The sequence below is a fragment of the Alternaria rosae genome (assembly GCF_020736505.1).
Source record: "Alternaria rosae strain MPI-PUGE-AT-0040 chromosome Unknown BKA58scaffold_2, whole genome shotgun sequence".
Classification (NCBI taxonomy): Eukaryota; Fungi; Ascomycota; class Dothideomycetes; order Pleosporales; family Pleosporaceae; genus Alternaria; species Alternaria rosae.
Window position 1 is genome coordinate 2,603,791 of NW_025763571.1, and position 15,561 is coordinate 2,619,351.

The 15,561-nt window shown below is 35.0% G+C and overlaps 2 protein-coding genes across 2 annotated transcripts; one reads left to right on the plus strand and one right to left on the minus strand.

Annotated features, from left to right (window-relative positions):
- Window positions 1-11,003: 11,003 nt before the first annotated feature.
- Window positions 11,004-13,694, minus strand: BKA58DRAFT_377254 (laccase-1 precursor). The gene is made up of 4 exons (XM_046169600.1): window positions 12,918-13,694; window positions 12,707-12,852; window positions 12,438-12,643; window positions 11,004-12,386 (listed from the first exon to the last, which is right to left on the minus strand). Exons 1-4 carry the CDS (start codon window positions 13,343-13,345, stop codon window positions 11,313-11,315), a joined length of 1,854 nt encoding a protein of 617 aa, XP_046029268.1. The 5' UTR covers window positions 13,346-13,694; the 3' UTR covers window positions 11,004-11,312.
- A 170-nt stretch (window positions 13,695-13,864) lies between these two features.
- BKA58DRAFT_95885 (uncharacterized protein) lies at window positions 13,865-15,002 on the plus strand. Its single transcript, XM_046176277.1, has 3 exons — window positions 13,865-14,133; window positions 14,192-14,421; window positions 14,510-15,002. The coding sequence occupies exons 2-3, from the start codon at window positions 14,214-14,216 to the stop codon at window positions 14,878-14,880; spliced, it is 579 nt and encodes a 192-aa protein (XP_046029269.1). The 5' UTR covers window positions 13,865-14,133; window positions 14,192-14,213; the 3' UTR covers window positions 14,881-15,002.
- The last annotated feature ends 559 nt before the right edge of the window (window positions 15,003-15,561 follow it).

Genomic DNA, 15,561 nt, shown 5'->3' on the forward strand with positions numbered 1-15,561 from the left:
TAACCACTCAAGGCCAAGCTGATTGTTTGTCCAGCCATTCTCTGATACAGAGAGCTTCCAGTCGTACGGTATTGAAGTCTCCTCGTACCATGCTGAGATATGGACGCGTCCCTTGTAGATGATGAAGGGCGGGGTCGCGTACCCAGCAGCGCAGATGCTCTGCACGACTGTAACCCACTCGCGATCGCCTGGCTGGATCAAGTTTGGTCTTGTACGACGTTCTGAGCCTGTGACTACTTTCATTGAGCCAATGACGCCCATCTGGAAGCCTGTCTCATCAAAGTTGTGGATGTCGTCGTCTGCAATGCCATACTTGGCTACTGTCTCTCGGACGAGCGTGAACCACGCGCCGATAATCTCTGGATCTTCTTGGAGTATCCTCTGACGATCTTTCGCTCGGTTGAAGGCCATCTTAAGCTCCTCCGTACGCTGAACAAAGCGCTCTGCCCAGTTCTTGCCAACGGGTGTCCCACCACGTACAGCTAGTAATTTATCTGCGATATCTGCTACCTCTTGCAGCCGGGGGGCAAACCCTCGGGAATTAAGCTCAAGGATATATCGTACGATCGTTTGCTCCTCTGTTAAGGTAAGCTTCTGGATTCCAGGTCGTGTTTGGTGTCGATTTGTGATTCCGTGCAGCCGATCAGAGAGCCGCTGATGTCGTACGCTAAAGGCAGCAGCAGCGCGTCGCAGGGTCTGAAATTGGCCTGAGGTATAGGCCTGAAGAGCAAGATCAATTCTGCCTTCGTTGTACGATAAGTTAGGCTTCTTTTGAGATAGCATTGTAGTTCGTACATGGTGTTCGCGATGCCAAGAAAAAGTGGCCGGCTCACTGGGGTGGCCGGCTCACTGGTGCTTTACGTTATCTATAATAACCTATTTAATATTTCTAAATATTATGTACTAAATTAGTAGATACTAGGCTTAATTTTCTACTTTGTATAGTAATTTTTTAATTTCTTATTTAACATATAATCTAAGTATAGTATATGTCTTTTAGAGATATAGTCTCTATAGATTTTAGTTATAACTTATATTAATTTAGTAAAGATATTAGTTATATCTATTAGTATTTTGCTTTTGTTGTCTAAACTCTGTTTAGACTTTTCTTCTAACTCCTACACTAACCTCTAAGCCTAAGATTTTTTTAGCCTGCCTTACTACTAGCTTTACTACTATAGTAGTCTATATACTTATAATATACGTTAGATACTATAGTAAAATAAGATTTTACTTACGTATATACTTGTTATAAGTAACACGAAGAATTCTCTTCTTAACGTAGAGTAAAGAGGTTAAAGGCTAACTATAACTAATTTAGAACGCAATAATAATTGTAGAGATTAGAGTTACGTAATTAGAATTAGTATTCTACTAAGACTAGGCCTCTAGAAGGCTAGTAGAGCTAAGAAAGCTATAGTTTTTCTAAACCTCTTTCTTAGATAGAAGACTAAAGAGAATAAGACCTAAGGTAATAGATATAAGAATATATTAGATTTTATTATTACACTTATTAATATTAGCTTAAATAGTTTTTCTCTTATATAAATTATTAACTAGTTATTCTACTATTTATAGAATTAGATTATCTTTACCTAAAGTTATTCTAATATAACTCTATTCTACTAAATCGCTAGATAAACCTTATAGACTACTACTTTAGTCTACCTTACTTTAGTACAGACTAAGCCTAGAGAAGTATAGCGTAACTCTAGATAATACTTTAACTACTTATAGATTTAGTAGATGTGAATAACAACTAGGTTGCCTAATTAAGAAAAATATTAGCTCTAAGAAGTACTTAGAATAATATAGCCTAGAGTCTAGAACTCTTAGTACTAGCACTAGCAAATAATAAGATACTAGATATATCTAACTAAGGGAAAGAGAATACTTCTAGTACTATAGAGCTTAGACACTTTAGATAATAGGCTTAAGTTTAGTCTTAGTAGATACTTAAGATATAGAATATAATTAATTAGCTTGCAAGTTAGCTAATAGCTACTTTTAATAAATAATTATTTACTATAAAAAAACCTTAGATAGTATTTATCACCTAAGAAGTATAATAGAAGTTAAAAGGAACTTTTAATATTTCTTACTAATATTAAATTATACTATAAATTTAACAAAGTATCTAATAACTAGAAAAAAATTCTTATAGTAAGCACGTACCTAGAAGAAAAGGCTTCTAATTAGATGTAGCTATATATAGATAACTATCTTATAGATATTATATAATATAGAACTAAGAAAGAAACCTAAACTATATTTATAAGTTAGATAGAATTTAAACAAGAGATAGAACGCATCTTTAGAGAAGTAGACATAAAGAATTAGGCTTAGAAATAAATTACTTAACTAAGGTAAACTTAGTCTATATTAGCCTATATAGTAGAATTTAAGCAACTACAGGCTAAGATTTATTAAGATAATATAGTACTTTAAATAGTCTTTAAAGTAGGCCTTAAGCAAAACGTTAAAAATAGCCTTATATACTATAATAAGCCTAGAACACTATACGCGTTAATTAAGCTTACTATACGTATTAACAACAGGCTATAGAAGCAAAATAATTAGAAAAAATACTTCTACTCTAACATAGCTAACATGAAGAGACAGCGTAGAAGGTATAATAGAGATAGTAATACTATTATAATAAGTAAAGTATAAGAGAAAGCTAAAGATAGAAAACTCTAAAAGAAGAGATAGAATAGTCTCTCTAAAGAAGAACGCTAAAGGCGTTATAATAAAAAGGCATATCTCTAATATAGTAAAGTTAGACACTTCGCCTAAGACTACCTTTTAGGCAAAGCAAGTAAGTAAGTAGCTATTAAGATTAAAATAGTTAGATAGAGCACGCTCTACCTAGCTTAGATAGAACTAGATAATAACCTTAGTAATATAGACCTCTATAAGGAAGCCTATATAAAGAAAGACTATAAGTTTATTCTATAACTAAAGTAAGCTAATAATATTCTTATAATAGAGAAGAAACCTAAAGAAACTAACTAGAAAGTTAAAGACAGAGTTATATTAAAATAACTAGTAAGGAACTAGTGTTAAGTATATAGAGATGCTACACACTACACTAATAACTACGCAAAGCAGAACTAAAATATAATAATAGGTCTAGAAGCTAAAGAAGTTAGATATTAGGTAATATACTAATAACTATACTTTAAGAACCTAAAGATAGAGGTCTCTAACTCTAAAAGACCTAAAGAAAGAGATACTAGAGAATACTAGAGATTATACTAATATAACTATAAAGTAGAGTGTAAGTTTTACTAAAAGAATAAAGAGAATTATAGAAGAGACTAGAAAGGGTATTATTACCTAAACTTATAAGTAGATAAATATCTAGTAGATAACTACTACCTTTATAAGCTTAAGAAAGTAGAAATCTATAAAAGACTTCTATAGCTATAGTATAAAAATAGATGTTCCTTCTACTATAACTAACTTAAGAAAGTATAATAAGTAGATAACTACTACTACGTTACAATATTATTAAATATCTGCGAAGTAATAGACTACTCTATCTATAAAGCTAAGAAGGTAGAGCTAAGAAAGAAAATTACTAAGAAAAAGATACCTTATTAGAACTTTTATTAGAGCTTTTATTATAATAATAGATATATAATCTATTATAGTTCTAAAACTAATATAGGCTACTTTCTTAGGAAAAAAAAAGTAAGTAGGTAAAAGACTAGAATACTACTAAAAATAGAGTTATACTAGTAAAGGCATACCTAAAACAACTCTTAGAAAGGTACAGGATACTAATAGTCTAGTAAGGTAATTACTTATAACTATATCTATATAAAGTTAAAACATCTAAGCGCTTATAAATAGTAGAGCTATATAGATATTAATCTCTCTAGAAGTAGTTAAGAAGTATAAAATACTATACTAGATTAAGAATAAACTAATTCTAATAGTATTAGCTAATAAAAAACCTATAGAATATAGAAGTAGTATAATATAAATAGAAAATAAGTCTACTAAGCTATAGATAGTAGATATAGAATACTAAATAGACATTAATATTATAGATCTAGAAGAACTAGATATATTAATAGGTTATAACTAGCTAAAAGTTTATAACTCTACTATTAACTAGCAAATAAAAATAATACTTAAAAGGGAACCTGTGCGTAAAGTTATAGAAGTACGCTATAAGGTACGTTTAATAAATTAGAGCTTACTCTAAGATAGAAGATTTAGTAGCATCTTATTTATAAGATTACAAGAAATTATATAAAGAAATTTTAGAAGATAGAAGTTATTTAGATAAAAAGAGTTATAACTATAAAGAAAGAACTCTTACTACTAGAGATACTATAAGAGTATTAAACTAATAAATTTAAGAAACTCTTTAAGAAAAATAAGGCTATTAATCTAGTAGACTATTAGAAGTAAAATTATAAAATTATTCTAGATAAAAGAGTTAAGCTAAGCCTAGGACTAATATACCTAATAGCGCCTAAGCATAATGCTAAGCTAAGTAACTTTATCTAGAAGAATCTAAAGAAGAGATTTATCTAACTAGGATTAGACCTAATAGCCTTACTTATCTTGTTTGTAAAGAAGCCTAATAGAAAGTAGTAACTATATATTAACTTCTAAAAGTTAAATAGTGTTATAAAAAAGAACTAATATCTCTTACTACTTATTATAGAGCTTATAGATTAACTCTAAAGAGCTAAGTAGTTTATAAAATTTAACGTTTAAAAGGATTTTACTAAATTAGAATTAAAGAAGGTTATAAGTAGATGACAGCGTTTAAGATAAAATATAGACTATTTAAGTTTATAGTTATGCTGTTTAGATTAATAAACGCGCTAGTAACTTTTTAATTAGTTATTAACAAAGCTCTCTATAAGTACCTTAGAATCTTTGTTATAGCATACCTAGATAATATACTATTGTACTCTAGCAAATTACTTAAAGAATATATAAGAAAGTACTTAAGAACCTTAGGAAATATAAGCTATACTTATAACTAGAAAAGTGCGAATTCTGTATTAAAGAGATAGAATTTCTAAGCTTTATTATATTTATAAAGAGAGTTAAGATAAACCTAAAGAAAATTATAGCTGTATAGAAGTAACGTACCTCACGGGCGAGTTAATTACACAGGCGAGTTAATTACTCCGCTAAGACCTTACTAAAAATTGCGACTATATACTACTATGTAACACTATCTAGAACTATAATTAGAAATTATAATAGATTATTCTACTTAGAATCTACTACTATATCTTGCTTATAGGTGCGTAAGTTGTAACTAGCTTTACTACAGCGTCTACAGCGTCTTTATAATAGTTTACCTACTTTAACGCGTACTCTTTTCTTTACCTTCTTCTTATTACTACGCGCTCTAAACTCCTTTAGAGTTAATAGTTACTAACTATTATTAACTATAAGAGTTCTTTCTTACTATATCTACTTTCTTTTATATAATCTACGTTACGTAGTAGCCTTATTAGCTACTTTAAGCTTAGTAATACGCTTTTAAGATAATACTAAAGTATACACTATTATCTTAGCGCCTTTTAAGAGGCTTTTTACTACCTTAACTATAAAAGTAGGCAAGCTATTTATATACCTCTAAAACCTCTTAAGAACTAGCTTTATTTAAGACCTTAATTCTAGAGTATTACTTAGAGTTTATAACTACTAAGGACTATCTTTAATAGTAGATAATAGTAGAGTATATAAGTAGATGTTAAGTATTAATACTATAGCCTCTAAGTTAAATAGAACTAAGCTAGCGCCTTAAAAGCCTTCTAGAATATTACTCTTTATAATTAAGGCGTTTTAAGTAGTAAGAAAGTATAGTAAGAACTCTATTTTAGTAATATAAGTAATCTTATTATATATTAGCTTCTTAGCTTAGCACCTATACGCCTTCTTTAATAGGCTAAAACACCTAATATTAAGTAGCTATAGTAGGTGCGATAAGTGTAGAGATATATATAGAGTAATAATCTTCTATTTCTTATAGTATTGCTAGAACTTAAGCAAGTTATAGCTCTTATAACTATTAATAACTAGTAGGTAGTAACTACTAATAACTCTCCTCTTTATATAATTATTAAAGTGCTCTAGCTACTTAAGACTAAGCTTATTTATTATCTAGCTATTCTTAGAGACCCTAATAACCTAATTATAAAGTAGATTTTTCTCTTTATACTAGGTAGAGAGGTAGTACTTACTAATAAAGATAATAAAGAGTAGAATTACCTATCTTATAGCGTTAATACCCTAGATAACTATTACCTACTCTTAGTTACTCTACTAAACTATCTTTAGCTGTCTTTAATAGTCTAAGCCTATAACTACTACTCTAGTTAATATTACGCCTATTATAAAGCCTATCTTATTAAAGTTATACGTATTTTTATTTTAAATGCTGTACTTTACTTTTAAATTATATACTAGCTAGAACTAGTCTCTAATAACCTTAGAATTCTTGCAGAGAGCTTAAATATAGTTATACTTTTAATTAAACTTAACTTTAAACTTTAGGCAGCACTTAATAAAGATTATAGTCTAGTTAATACTAACTAAGTATAGGCAACGCTTATCCCGCAAAGAATTAGCTATATTTTTAATAGTAGTAAGCTAGAGAGAAAATCCTTACGCGTTAAGGTTAAGAATATACTTAATAATTACCTTCTCTTTTATATTAAGAAGCCTTCTTAAGTTAGGCGCGTAATTACATTTATATATTATTCTATAGCGTTAGTTACTAAGCGTACTTTAAGTAATATTATAGATAGCTATAGCGCGTTGCTAGGAGAGAGTTATGTTGCTTTAGATAGCCTAAATTATAAGCTATAATTAAGCCTCCTTTAAAGCTAGTAGACTATTTAGTTATTAGCTTATTATAGTTGTATAGTAGGTAATAGTACATTTTAGTAGAGTCTTAGCAGAGTAATTAACTTGCCTATATAATTAACTCGCCTATAGGGTATATTAATTAGAGTAATAGAGAATAGCGTAATATAGCTAATGTAGCTAGGCTTATAGATAATTACGTATAGAATATAGGTTGCTAGTAATTATATAGGTATCTTAGGTTGTCTTAGAGGCTTTGTGCTAGTGCAGGTAGACTAGGTTTTCTTTTAGTGTTGCGCAATTGCATAGAGCAGGTATTAGTACTGCTAATTAAGAACCTAGATAACTTTTAGTAATATGTAATAAATATAAAATAGTTAGCGTGTTGTAATTACGCGCGTAGTAACTATTATATTAGTAGTAATTATAGAATACAGCGTAAAGTTATAAGGCGCAAATCTAGGCTTATATTAGAGATTTTTAAGTTTACTATTAGGTCTAACATAGTAACGCGTTATTGCGTAATTCTAAAAAAAGTACACTATAGGTCCCGTCCCTAAGGCCTAGAGGGGGGGAGAGAGAAGAGAGAAGAAGAGTAAGTTAAGACTAACGCGTTAGATTATATACTTAGAGCTATATTATTATAGTAGTACCTAGATAAGAAATAGAGACTAGTATTCTACTATTTAAGAAAGTTCTCTAGAGCAGAACTTAACTACAACATTTATAATAAGAAACTACTCAGAATAGTAGCTACCTTTAAATAATAGAAAGTCTACTTGCTAGAACTACTATATATAATTAAGGTTTTTACCAAGTACTAGAACTTAGTAAGCTTTATAACAACTAAGAAACTTAACTAACAACAAGTCTAATATACTAAGATATAAGCTTAGTTTAACTTTAGAATAACGTATTACGCTAGAACGCTTAATAGAGTAGTAGATACTCTAAGCTAGAGGTCTAATCTATAAGAAGAAAGTTATAATAAACTATATAACACTATATTTAAGAAGATGCCTAATAGTATACTATAATATAACTAGCTAGATCTAGCTAAAGTAGCTAAGGTAGCTAAGTTAGTAAAAACACTATAGTAGTAGTAGTAGTAGAGAGTAGCTAGCTAGTAGTTTAAGCTTAACAAAAATAGCTCTAATAAACTTCTATAAAATAAATAAGAATACTAGAATATAATTTAAGAAGATTAAACGTATATACCTCTATACATAAGATTAAGTCTTATCTAGAAACTATACAAATCTCTAGAATCTAAACATACGTTAACTAAAGAAATAGTTAGACAACTAGCTAAGGTATTTAGAATACTACGCTTGTAAGCGAAGGTATAGAATGTCTTAGGCAACTATTTAGCTTATTATTATAATAAGCCTAAGAGATATACGCTCTATAGCTTACTATAACTTTTATAGCTACTAACTAAACTATAGGCTAGCGTAATAAAAGACTTTATAGTAAAGCTTCTAAAATTATTAGAATGTTAAGGTCGTCCTTCGAGTTTGTTCTCGGGGACGAGTGAGCGAGGTAGGACGGGGTGGTGTACTAGCACGATTAGTAGATCGATGTAATAGTACGGGGGTGTAATAGCACGATTAGTAGATTAATGTAATATTACAAGGGTTTGTAGAAAGAAGTATAATCCTTAGATTAAATACTAAAGTCTTGTACAAAGTTAAACACACTAAACCATAAGGGTGCAGTGTCTAAGCTATATACTTGTATAGTAGTCATAGTAACTCCTAACAATAGTGGGTGTAACTTCCTAGCGGTAGTCACAATAGTCGTGATCGCTCCTAGCAATAGTCCTTGGCGAAGTAAGCGATAGCTCTTAGCAGAGTAATTGGTTACGTAACTGCTGACAGTCATCACCTTAGAGGATCGTTATCCTGGTTCTAAGTCGTGTGGCGCGGTTGCGGCGTGGTCGTAAGCGTTTTGACCCTAGGTCGTAACATAGAACTAGAATTAAGATAACTTTATAATATAATTCTAGTAATTATGTATTAATAAACTAAAAAACTAAAGTTTATACTAATAGAAAAAAGTATTATAGTAGAAAATTGCGCGTATAAAGTCTCTAAAGTATTAATATTAGAGCATAGTATACTAGAAGAATTTATAATAGATAGAGATAAACTATTTATATCTAAGTATTAGACAATATTTCTAACAAAACTAGGTATAAAGAAGAAGCTATTAACTAGCTTCTACTCTAAAATAAATAGCTAAATAGAATAAATAAATTAGACACTAGAATAGTATCTAAGAATATACGCTAATAAGCTATAAAATAACTAGGTTAAGCTCTTACTAATAGTATAATTAGCCTATAATAGTATAAGATTAGCAACTATAAAGTACTTACTATACTACGCAAACTATAGATATAAGCTAACTACTTATTAAGATCTAAAGAATATAGAAAGTATTATAGTAGATGTAGATAATAAAGCCTATCTTATATAAAAATTATAAAAAGAACTAAGTAAAAATATTACTTATAGAAACCTTATAACGTCTAACATAGTAAATAAACAAAGGATTAAGAGACTAACTTTTAAGAAAAGAAACAAAGTTTTTCTATTATAATAAAACCTAAAAACTAAGTAACTAAGTAAGAAACTAAATAACTTCTAAGTAGAACTATTTAAAATCCTAGAGAAAATAAGTATAGTAAATTATAAACTCTAACTACTACTAAATATACGTATCTACTATGTCTTTTATAAGAAACTTCTAGAACTAGCACCTCTAGATACTAAGCTAGTAATAGATATAGAGCTTAAAAATAATAAGTATAAGGTTAAAGAAATTAGAGACTTATAGATAATTAGTTATTATTAGATATACTTAGTTAAGTAGTAAGAATAGCTAGAGACCTAGAATACTTAGAAACTAAAAAAAAGCCTAATAAACTATAAGTTACTAGTACTTAAGTACTACTAGAAATACCTAAGAAAGCGAGAACTAGGTTCTTAAAAGAAAGAAAGTAATTAAAAAAAGAGTTAAAAGAAGCGTTAGCCTATAACTAGCCTAGGTTAGTTAATAACCTAGGTAGTAATAGTTTAGTTATTAGAAAGTCTATGCTAAAAGTAGAGTTTCTCTTAGCTTGCTTTTTTGCGTAATCTTATAGACTTAGAATTATATAATTCTAGTTAGTTTATAAACGCTCTAAAGTCTTAGTCTCTATAACTTCTAAATAAAGCTATATAACCTTAGCCTCTACATAAAGAAGCGCTAAGTGCTTTTTATACTTTTTAGCTTTAACTTTCTTCTACTCTTTCTTAGTTTTAAATAGACTATACTTAGCTTTTATAAAAATATAACTAGTATACTATCTAGACATAGTATAAATAAAATAATAAAGGTTCTTTTCTTTACAACGCTTATAATAAAACGTTATTTTATTCTCTTACTATTAAACGCAATTAGCCTAAGCCTAGCGCTATTAAGTTAAGTTTTATAAGTAGATATAGTAAGTTAAAGATTAGACCTTAAGTATAGTTAGAGACACTTAAGGTAGAAAGAGGTAGCTATAATAGCTTAGAGCGCGTAGATCTTATATATAGCTTACGCCTTAGTAATTAGTATAGGAAAATAATAATCTAAAGTATTAAGACAATATACCTAAGAGAGAGAATAATATTATAAGTAATATAAAGAATTCTCTTCTTAATATAGAGTAAAGAAGTTAAAAGCTAACTATAACTAAGTTAGAACGTAATAATAATTATAGAGCTTAGAGTAATGTAATTAGAATTAGTATTCTACTAAGACTAGGCCTCTAGAAGGCTAGTAGAGCTAAAGAAGCTATAGTTTTTTTAAACTTCTTTTTTAGATAGAAAGCTAGAGAGAATAGAACCTAAAGTAATAAGTATAAGAATATATTAGATTTTATTATTATACTTATTATAGTTAACTTAAATAGTTTATTTCTTATATAAATTATAAAATAGTTATTCTATTATTTATAGAAATAGATTATTTTTACCTAAAGTTATTTTATAATAACTTTTTTCTACTAAATTGCTAGACAAACCTTACAGACTACCGCTTTAGTCTACCTTACCTTAGTATAGACTAAGCCTAGAGAAGTATAGCCTAACTCTATGTAACAATACTAGTAAGATATAATAGAGGTTTTAAATTAATTTAGTCTACTATAGATATTAGAAATTACTTTTAATATTGCTCTAAAGTTTAATATAGTTAAGGTTTTAGTAGAGTCTTAGCAAAAGCTAGCTACTTACGTATTCTAGCTACTCGCTTTATACATGCGTTAAGAATACTACAACCTTAAGACCTAAAGTACTCTCTATACACAAAGAGCTAAAACATTAAAACCAAACTTACAGGCTAAACAAGCTATACCAAATTGTAGAAACTAAAAGCTTAGACAGTAAATTTAAAAGATGTACTATGTCTCTAGCATCCACATGTCTCACAAACTAAACACCGGAGTCATCCTGCTCAATGCCGACCGTCTCGCTATGACTCTCCCAACCCTCACAAGTGCTAGACAGCGTGTCGTTGTTGACTATACCCGCGATCGCATCATACTGCTCAACAAACTGCATTGCGAAGCCCTCAGATGTGTGCCAGCCTATGTGACAATGCATCAACCAAGCACCAGGGTTATTGGTTTCGAACGCAAGAACCAAGTGACCAGATGCGGGAAGCATAGCAGTATCACGACGGGGTGGATTGTCGAGGTTGAGAGTTGTCTCACCGTCGGTATACGTACCCGTACCCTGCGCGATAACGTAGAAATCATGGCCGTGCAAGTGAATAGGGTGAGGCACGGCGAGCGTCGTGGATATAACGACGTAGACCCATTCATTGGCGTTTGGTACCTGGAACACGGCGTTGGAAGTCTCAAAAGCCGTTTCGCCTTGCATGATCTTCATAAGAGTTGGGTTATTCCATTCCGAGATGAAGGTTGTGCTGTTGAGCGTCCACTTGAAGAGCAGATCACTGTTGAACCCGACGGCAACGGGTTCATCGGCTGTCGCACTAGCTGTAGAACCAACGGTCTTGGAGATATATGGCACGATGTTGTCAGTTTCGTCGGAGCAGCTATCCTCGTAGTCATAGGATGTGGTCGTAGGGGTACCAGGCACGTTTCCGTAGTATATGATACCACGAATATCGTCTTGGTTGTCGTTCTCTGAGCAAGCAGACTGAGGAATTGCGCGTATCCAGAAGTCAGTCACATCGGTTTGGTCGGCTGTTACGACAATATCATAACGCTGGCCCATTCCAATACTGATGACTGACGCTTCGTACGGCTCGATAGCGACAAGATCAGAAGCGATCACCGTCATAGTGTGGTTATCAATCATGAACTTCCAGTGCGTATCGACCGCGGCGTTTACGAGACGGAATAGATAAGACGTGCCGGATGTGAAAGACTGGTTGAACCGGTAGCCTCCGTCCTCGTACGTGTTTGTGCCATTAATGAGTCCATTGTCCAAGGTTGGCGGACCAGACGTCTCGGCGGAGATATAAAGCTCATCAACCGTCTAGGTTGCATTAGTGAAATCCTGACAAGCTCCTTCTGAATTGAAGCATACCTGATGATCCCAATCATTGAGAAATAGTACGCCCAGATCTTCATCATAGTTGCTGGTAGCGGGCCCATTGATGATGATGCCGCCGAAAACACCTTCCCATGCCTGGAGCGCGAAGTGAGAGTGATACCAAGATGAACCGTATTGCGTCGCTCTCCAAGTGTAGGTCATTGATTCACCCGGGGCAGTTGGGCATTGGGTAATCGAGCCTAAAATGGAAGTACGAAGTTAGTGACCGCCTCAGATGTAATTCGTGTAGAGAAGTCACTCACTAACACCGTCTTGATCATTGGTATTCAGCTGCCAGATGCCATGGAAATGAATGCTTGTACCGTTATTCGAAGTTGTAAGCGAGTTCGTGACATGTACGATCACTGTATCACCCCAGTCTGCGATGATGGTTGGCCCAGGTATAGATCTGAAAGATGCGTGAACCAAGTCAGCGTGTCCCTGGCCAGTCGTTCGAAGAAAAAGGTTTCTCACCCATTAACAGCCATGGCCGAGCGTGATACGCCATCCGGTGCGACGGTCACATCGGTAAGCTCCAGCCAGTATTCACGGGTCCTTCCAGTGTCGGGAACGTCGTCAGCTGGGTCCACTTCAATCGAGTAATCGCACCACTCTGAACGCGTAGAGGCGGTGTTGCCGTCACAGGCTGCTCTGGGACGTAGTTCCGACGCGAAAGGACTGGAAGTAGCATAACGAGCGAGAGCTACAACGCTGAAGATACCGTGGAGAAGCATAGTAGGATACAAGGCGGAGGGTAATTGCGCTATCGACAGAACGACGGAAGACAGCGAGCGGTCACTGAAACGCAGATAAAAAAGAGAGTAGAGCAATGGAAACGAGTGTGAAGAAAGCTGGATGACTTTGGATAAGTACAGAGTGAATAACCTATATACGTTCAGCATTAGCGCAACTCCAAGGCTTCCTCCCAAAGCCTTGCAGTCGCGTCAACTCGCAGTCCAGGGTCAATGTTGACAGTTGTGTCTCAAGACGCTCTTCTCCGATACCCACCGGCTTTTGAGGCCGCGCGGCATGGAATTGAGGCATCGAAAATCTCGATATCGCAAAACGACCAAGCCACTTTGGTCGACGAAGCGCTAAAACGAGGTCCACATGTCGTCGTGACTATTCTTGTACCATCAGAAGAAAGTTTAGGAGGTATTCATCCTCTAGAGGTAGCATAAGACGCACAGTCCATGGACATCGTGGAACGGGCCAGGCTTGTTAACAGAGCCTCGTCCCGGGAACGTAGACTGTGGCTGAGAGAGCCGGGAAAGTGCTGCGCATGAAGACATGGGTGGTGGGTCGCCTTGCCGCCAAGATACCGCACGCACCATCTCGACTCAGGAACAACAACATGACTAGACTAGGGTGAATAAACATCCCTTATCAGATGTTTTGAGCTGAGGAGTCATCTGATGTAGCTAGCATTCCCTGACCGCAGCCAGGTCATCGGTAGGTTACACAGCGGATGAATCCGTCAATAGTGCGGATCCCCCTGCGTACGTGGGTCGTGCGTCGTGCGTCGCAAGCCATCGGTGTTTCCCAAGATAGCGTTAGGACGTTACGTCGGCCTCGTGATACCACCGTAGGGTGTAGAGGCCTCGCGGCGTGCTTGCGTTGCCTACCAGCATCTAGGAAGAGAGCTCTTCCATGATTGGTGCCGAGATCCATAAAAGCGTTCGCGCTGCAAGTATGACTATCCTTCACCCAACTTCCACCACGCTCCTTTGTTAACATCATCCCGACAGGCCAAAGTCAATTCTTCGCAGCATGCGTCTCAACGTGAGAAACCTCCTCGCTTCCTCTCTTCCACTCGTGGTCTTGGGTGCGCGCAAACGTGATGTATCTCCATCCGCAACCTTTCAACTTTACGCGTACGGCGATAGCTTCGGGGGTCTGCCGCTCTTCTATGCCGATGGCCTTGCGTACATCGGTGATCCAAGTCTTTTTAACAGCTCTGAGGCTGCTGTTGTGATCTGTAAGTATCGCACCTTTATCAGCCCCTTCGCGTACGGTCTTCGTCGCACTTCCCACGAAGTGAAAGTCGAGATCACTGACACTGTCAGTCACAATCGATTCTGAACATCATTTCATCGGCAATCCGAACAGTACCCTCAGTAACGTCGCACCCTCATGGTCCAACATTACGCTCTTTGTTCCCGAGCCCTCTTCAGGAGATAAACGTGTTGGCTTCCTTCCACCGAACAACGGTACCGGCAACAGTACTACTCAAACATCCGGCTTCGCATTCTATGGGTCCACAGCTATGCTTCTCGGCGATAACGGTAGCATCGCAACCTCTTTTAGCGGAATGAAATTGCAGGACAGCGGCGTGTACGAGTTGTTCTGGAATGAGACTCAAGGGACAGTACCGGTGACGCTGAGAAGAGTGCGACCCAGCACCACTCCTAAGAAAATGACTTCGGAATCTCACTAGTTCAGGTGTTCATCTACCGTTGAACGTCAGCCATCACCCATAATTTTACTTCGTAAATGGAATATGTCAATCTTCACATGCGTACTCAGTGAGCATACAGCGGCGCGGACCGTTCGCGTTCGTCCGCATGTCTGGTGTCTAGGCGGCGTTTGTAGTACAGCTTCTCGAGGACCCCTCACTGGGCAGTAATGGAAGAAGAATGCCTATCGCAGTAAATGAACATGGGAAATTGCGTATCATTTTATCACAACGACTGTAGCATATGTACTAGTATGACACAGAAGAGGCACCTATAAAGTAGGGTCCCTGCGAAGAGACTCAGCGCCACACCTCTCCCGGATTCAATGCGACGAAGCTCCTCGATGAAACGAAGCCCTACAGATGAAATTGGATACCTGGAATGAAGACTCGAAACACAAACATTCGCGCGATACGGCGATACGCGGTGTAGACGATGATGCGTAGGATACTCAGGTTTGTTGTCTAGAGACCAACCGCGAGATTCTTCCAGTGCAGCGGTAATGCTGCTCGCCTCGGCCACCGTGCGCATGACATTGGTACTATCGATCGTGAAGTCCCTAGTTTTTCATTATCGTGGAAAGAAAAATCGGTCATGGCGGTGACTATTGCGCGATCGCAGAATGAAGAGACCTTCGGTCGCGGTGTGGCGATGCAATCAGT